Consider the following 716-nt stretch of genomic DNA (forward strand, 5'->3'; position numbering starts at 1 on the left):
TGATATGCATCAAGCTACTTTTTTGTAGCAGAAGGGGGGATGAACTCAAACTGCTTCTGTGAAGTTGTCAAAGATAGGTAATCCTTACAAATTTTGCATTTTGTTGCAATACAGGCTATATAAATAGCTATGAAATCACAACCACATTGTGTTTATTTTAGCAGTTAATTTTTCTGAATTCATATTCTATCCTGCATGGTCTGAGACAGAGCCTGTAGTGCCCTTTAAACATTTGCACCAAGTTTATTTTGCCTTCTAGAGCTACAGCTTCTATGTATATAAAATATACATAATAATCATAGTATTTTTGTGTTTCTTACTAGATTATTGGCTTGTAAATATTTGGAGGGGGGGAGTTTTATATAAATTTAGATTCTAAAACGGATTTCAGGAAATTCAGAAATCAACATACCTTGAGTCTTGACACACTTTTGATTTGATTTGCTTAATTTAGATTGAATAACACTTTTCCAGAATCCTCAGTTTATCTGTTCTTTTTAAAGGGAGGTCCATATCATGATCTCCTGCATAGCGTCTTGGGAGCATATACATGCTACAGACCTGATGTGGGATATGTAAGTATTTGTTTTGTACGTTAACATGTTTTACCATGGTATAGCTACTAAAATTGAAGCATATTAGAGCTTTTCCTTTTCTAAATTTTAAATTAAGCTACCAGCACTTCTAAAAATTTTTTTTTTTTTTTTTTTTTTTTT

The 716-nt window shown here is 31.7% G+C and overlaps 1 protein-coding gene across 2 annotated transcripts in view; it reads left to right on the forward strand.

Annotated features, from left to right (window-relative positions):
• TBC1D12 (TBC1 domain family member 12) overlaps nt 1-716 on the forward strand; it is a 133,625-nt gene that overhangs the window by 105,400 nt on the left and 27,509 nt on the right. For both annotated transcript variants that reach the window (XM_019502602.1, XM_019502603.1), the window contains one exon: nt 504-575. In XM_019502602.1, coding sequence (XP_019358147.1) covers nt 504-575 — 72 coding nt within the window. The remainder of the gene's footprint in view (nt 1-503; nt 576-716) is intronic.

The sequence above is a fragment of the Gavialis gangeticus genome, unplaced genomic scaffold (genome assembly GCF_001723915.1).
Source record: "Gavialis gangeticus isolate Ggan-Ray unplaced genomic scaffold, GavGan_comp1, whole genome shotgun sequence".
Taxonomy (NCBI): Eukaryota; Metazoa; Chordata; order Crocodylia; family Gavialidae; genus Gavialis; species Gavialis gangeticus.